General features: G+C 39.2%; 1 protein-coding gene across 3 annotated transcripts in view; it reads right to left on the reverse strand.

The window, feature by feature from the left end:
* GLS (glutaminase) overlaps positions 1–5,201 on the reverse strand; it is an 83,333-nt gene extending 78,132 nt beyond the window's left edge. For all 3 annotated transcript variants that reach the window (XM_039321957.1, XM_039321959.1, XM_039321958.1), the window contains exon 1: positions 4,644–5,201. In XM_039321957.1, the coding sequence (XP_039177891.1) occupies positions 4,644–5,185 (542 nt within the window). In that variant the 5' untranslated portion in view covers positions 5,186–5,201. The remainder of the gene's footprint in view (positions 1–4,643) is intronic.
* Positions 5,202–6,000: the final 799 nt, after the last annotated feature.

Consider the following 6,000-nt stretch of genomic DNA (forward strand, 5'->3'; position numbering starts at 1 on the left):
TCTTAAAGATATTAAGGGTGAGATGACACATGCAATGGATATAAATTTTTCTTATTTGCTGATGGTATTATGGTTATTTGGGATATTCTTCATGCCATTATCAAAGCTTATTTATGTTATACAGCAACATGATTTATACCGATTATACTATTAACTGGGGAAACAACTCTCTTTAGGTCACAGTATATTTTTAAACAACTGCAAGAGCCCTGCTGTAGTGCAGTGTTTATGTTTCATTTTCATTCAAGCCAAAAAAAATTTCCATGAAATTTGTCCCTAGTAGGTAGTGGGGTTTACTCTCATTTTATATTCTAGTGGCTAGCCCTATCAGTGTTAGTGGGAGTGGTCTTGATGGTTCTTTGGTTAGGTTCTTTGCTATTAGCTTGTCTGACAATTTCTTGATCGGGGTATTGTTTGCTTTTTGATTGTTGATCTAACAATAATCTTGATGTTAATCTCTGCTCATCTGGGTATTGACTGTTGGGTAATGAAATGTCTGCAAGAAAATTACCAAGATCAGAGAGCACTAAGGACCCCTCAATTCAAAGCTGAGCTACAAATATTCTCCTCTACTGGTATGCTAATATCCTTGGACAATATGAGATTGCCTTATGATTAGAGCGGCAAAACACTTCTGAAATTTTAGATTTAAGGTTATCAAACAAGTATCTTCATTTCCAGCCTTGAAAACTATCAAACCCATCTGGTCATTAATTGCTTACTGGGCACATTTTGATCCCAAATCCCATGAGAAACTAACATTGTGGAATAACCCAAATCTGAAAATAGGAGGGAAAATGTTTTATTGGAATGCTTGGGCCAAATAATACATCAGTACTCTCAATCAGTTGATTACTAATGAGTTGTGTTTTGCATATAACTTCTTTACAAGATTTGCTGAGCAATATACATAACTGAAACGTGTTAAACAGAATACAGCAGCAAGATACTAACAATTTTAAAATATTCAAGAGATGTAGGACATGAACAGAAACTAACAATCTCATTTTATAATGAATTAAAAAGTAAAAGTAATGGTTATATCAGTTTTATATCTGAATTATGGAATAAATAATTAGAATATCCAATTTTGGAGGATAAATAGGTCCAGGAGAAAAGAAACTGCATGATTTAAAAAGGAACTCAATTTATCACAAAATATTTTTATTAACCCCTTCAAAAATGATTTTAAAAATTTGGACATTAGATGTGGTGTCTGTTGTATGAAATTTGAAAACTCTTTAAGTCATATAACTTGGTCTTGTCCAATTTCAATTTTGTTTCAAATTATTACATATATCAGCACAATTTTGGAAAGAAATATTATAGTTAAGGACCTTAATGCAATGCTGAACTTTATTGTTTCACAAAGAGATTTAGCGTATCCAGCCTGGGGCATGGGCAAAAAGGATAAATTTACATAAATAAAATCTGTCTTCCTGATTTTAAGGAATGGATTCTGGACACGAGCCTATTATCTGCTTTTGAAAAGTCATTGGGTTCTAAAAATAGGAAGATGAAGCAAAATGTTTCAATATGGTCCAGATTTTATCAGCTTAGTGTCTCAATTAATTTTATTAATATACCCATAGACTGGAAACCAGAGATCTTTTTGCTGAGTATTTTAAACAGAAAATATAGTAAAGAAATACGGTACTTAATTTTACATATAACAACGGCAGCAAGAATAACATACGCACAGTTCTGGAAAAATGAGAATATACCATCACAGGAAGAAGTGATAAGAATAATCCTGGACTGTGCTGAGATGGATAAATTAACAAAAGAGATAAAAGAAAAGGAAGACACAGAGTACTATCTAATATGGAACAAGTGGTATGACTGGATGGACACTAGAAATAATAGAGGAGAATAAATGTGGAAAGGTCAAAAAAATAAAAGTGGAAAATGTGTGTATAATAATGTATAGTAATAATAATATGTATAATAATAATAATGAATAATAATAATAATATGTATGAAGGAAGAAAAATGCAAATAAGAAACAACGGGGCAGCAAGGACAAATATTCTAAAGAAGAATAAGGGGGGGAAATGTAAATAATAGAAGTTTACCGTTACGAAATTGCTGTTAAAAAAAAGGGGAGGAGTATATATTGTGTGTGTATGTGTATTATGTTTTGTTTTGTTGGTTTAAAAAATAAAAATAAAATAAAAAAGAGAAAACATAATTGATGCATGGATTCCTAAATATAATAATAATAATAATTTTATTAATATATATGGATATTTTTTCTTTTTTCTGTGATCTTTATTATTTTACCTAGGGTTTTTTGAGTTCTGGTGAGTTCTAATCCTGCCTTAGGCACAAAGCCTACTAGGTAACCTTGGGCCATTCACTCTCTCTCAGTCTTAGGAATGAAACAATGGCAAATTACTTCCAAATCATTTTGCCAAGGAAAGTGCTGGAGCAATCCAGGCAATTGCTAGGTGTCAATAGTTATTTATTTGGCATATGGCATATCATACAACGACCAATAATATATATTAACATTTCATCTAGATTAGTAAAACAGCTTCAACACTGATTTGAAGGTACATAAGGGGGAGCTCCACTCTAAGTAGCAGATAACTGAACAAAGTCACAATCCATAATATAAGTAGCAAATTGAAGCCTCTGAAATATTATTAACAGGTATACATATGTACACACACATTTCTCTATTAAAGCAAAATAATAAAAACATAGAGATGTGATGCTCTCCTTTATTGTATGTGTTCAGAGAAGGCTAGACAGGCCTTTTACCATATATACTTGCAAATCAGCTAAGAATTTTAGGTGCCAAAGTACACACAATAAATGGATTGAGTTTATTGTTATGGGCTTATCTACAAGAACGTAAATACTGTAATAGTTTTTTTAAAAATATCCGTATATTCTGTATATACTCATGGATAAGCCCATCTGTGGATTTTGACCAAAATACCATGAAAAATGAATAATTCATGAATTACCCATGGATAAACCAATTGTGAAAATTAAAACACAAAATTTTTTAAGGATAGTCTTATTCCTGAGTATATATGGTAACTTGGATTCCCATACCAAGCACAGAATTGGACTCAATAGTCTAAATGGCCTCTTCCAACTCTATAATTCTAAGTTTCCCTGCCAGGATTTTACATCCAATTACCAAATCAAATCAAAGACCATAATTCCTTAAGCCTTATGATTCTCCCAAAACTGCAGGCAAACCATTTTCTATCATTAACTTCACTGAAGAAACTGAGACTATAGCTTCCTCCCCACCACCCTCAGATATAAACATTGCTCATTGATTGGCCTGAAAATCATTTTAAAGATGAATCACAGAAATACCTATAGATAGCTGCAATCATAGTGCAATAGTTTCACTGAAACTATTAAAAGCAATTTTGCTTTTAAATTTAAAACTGTACTACCTCTTAATACACAAGTATTTATTTTATCAATTGTCAGTGGTTTTATATGAAGGGATGAATAATTAAAATGCACATTCCTCTGTTCAGAAACATTGACTGAAATAAAATGCTTTCCTGGGAAGAAAAATAGAAAATTTCTGAGCACTAAGTCAATTCCACTACTTACCTCTTTTGTAAATGAGACAGTTAATAAATGAGTAATTCAATTAGAAGATGTTTTTGAAGCTACATTCAATATTTCAGATACAAACCTTTGTAACTATTTAATTGTGCTCTAGCTTTTAATTCTTAGATATAAATGCTGGGCAGGAAAATTCTAAAAAAAACCCTCACCAACATAGTATTTTAGGTGAATGTTTCCTGAATTCCTTTTTACACATTGCATGGTGTGAATAGTTTCCCCCTCCCCAGATCTCATTTCATAAATATGTATCAAAAAAAGGAGTTTCTACATCATTTAATAAAGTGAGGAATTTCTATCTATACTTCCAATGTAATAAGGGCAACTGAAAAGAGTAGAACCCTTGTACAGGCCAGTTTTGTGGATCAGCTTATGACCCTTAGCTGAAAAACATAAAATCCCACATAAAAGTCACGTTTCAAATTTAAATTCTTACATAAGTAAGAGCATTTAATTTTAAAAACGAAAGCTAGCAAGACTAAAGCATCGTTGCCGGTTTCCCAAACTCCCAATTTCACTGCCCACTAACTTAAGAGATAAATTAATTTGAACTATCCAGCGATAAGCGAAACCCACTCAAATCGATGCCCAGAAGGTGCTTTCCAATGGTCATTTTTCTGCGATGATGCCCAAAACACCATCGAGTCCTTCCCCCCCCCCCCAACAAGTTACTTTGAATAGAGAGTGAAAACGACTGTAATCTCCAGGAAAATAAATGCATCAAAGGGAGGGGGGGACGGCAAAGAAACTCCCACCCGCTCCTCTTGGCCAGGGCCGGTTGTCGTGGCAACCTCCCAGTCCCATCTTCAGCTCTGCCTTCCTCGAAATCCATTCGCACGTGGGGGTAACCCTATCCCATCCTGACATTTACCGAGCAGCATCCTGTCACATGTCTTGCAAGGGAAGGAAGACGCCAGCACCAGCAGGCATGCGCCCACCACCAGCCTGCAGCCGGAGCATCTTTCCTTCTGTCACTGAGGGTTGTGCTTGCCTTCGGTCCCGCCAACGGCCCCGGCCCGCCCCTCGCTGCCGCCACTCACTTTTCCCCCGAGCCGTCTGCTTCCTTGCCGGCGCCTGCGTTGTGGCTGTTCTGGCCGGCGGCCGAGGCGGGCATCTCGGCGGACGTCGTGGCCGCCGGCTGCTGGGGCGGAGGGCCCTTGCCAGGCTGCTCCAGGATGCCCTCGGGGCTGGTGCACAATGAGCGGGAGGCGGCGGCGGCGGCAGCCCCGGGCATGAGCCGCAGAGGTAAGCGGCCACCGGCCACGCCGGGCCAAGCGGGATGGAGCCACCTCAGCGCCAAGCGACGGCAACAGCTGAGCCCGCCGCCGGTCTGGCTGAGCCACAGCAGATCCCTCAGCAGCGCAGGGCTGCGGAGCCGCATCATGATAGCCCTTCGGTTTCTCCGCCTTTCCCGCTGGTCTGGCCGCTCCGCGAGAAAGAAGGGAAGTGCCTTGGCCGCCGCCAGTCGACCGCGCTTTGCTCTCACATCCCACGGACTCCGCCTTAGGACCCACCCCATTGGGCGGCGGCTCGTGTAATCGCCTGGCGCTTTCCAAGGCGATTGGCTAGTCGGCATGTTCATTTAAGAGAAGCATTTTTTCCTCCCCCCGCCCATCCCAGAGACTGGAAGATGTGGCGCACTTGGAGTTGGGCCTGCTGAGCTAGCGGCAGGAGGGGAGGGAGGGGCCAAGGGACTCGTCCAGCGAATTTGGGGCTGCTCTTCGCTCCTGCTCAGCCCTGCAGCGGGATAAATAGTGTAGGGAATCATTGTTTTAATGTGGTACTCTGAAGAGGTGGCAATGAATATCTGGTCAAATTACGTGCAGTCTAAAACCAGGGATACTGTGTACGCGATAAGGTGTACGGTGCTGAAGAAGCGACTGGGATGAGAAGCGAAACGGCTTCAAAGAAAAACAAAGTCTAGTTGCCTCTTGAAAAAGCACCTTTGGGATGTACAAAATAAAGTTTCTGGGATAGGAGAAAGCAGGGGGGAAAGTATAGTGTTATATGATGAAATAGTTCAGAGAAGGGCTAGCGAGAGCTTCAGTCTGAAGGAAAATATCTGACCCTTGCTGTCCCTGATGTGCATTCCTTTCCCTTCTTGATTACCATGATAAGTAATTGTGCCTATTGCTGTGAAAGCTAGGAAAATCTTGTGGCGCCTGCAAGACTTAGATTTATTATGACATCAGCTTTTCTACAATCCACGAAAGCTGATGCCCTAATAAATTAATCATCAAGAGGCCACTTGAGACTTTCTCCCTGCAGACTGCCTTCCCTAAACTTAATTTTGAGTTGCAGGTAAAAGTTCTCCATACATGCTACCGAGCCATAAAACTGAGCTGACTGGGGATAATGGAATTGTACTGCAAAATGCCTGGAGAGCATCAGCTTGGA

The sequence above is a fragment of the Crotalus tigris genome, unplaced genomic scaffold (assembly GCF_016545835.1).
Source record: "Crotalus tigris isolate CLP2741 ecotype Arizona unplaced genomic scaffold, ASM1654583v1 scf7180000023830.6690815, whole genome shotgun sequence".
NCBI classification, from domain to species: domain Eukaryota; kingdom Metazoa; phylum Chordata; class Lepidosauria; order Squamata; family Viperidae; genus Crotalus; species Crotalus tigris.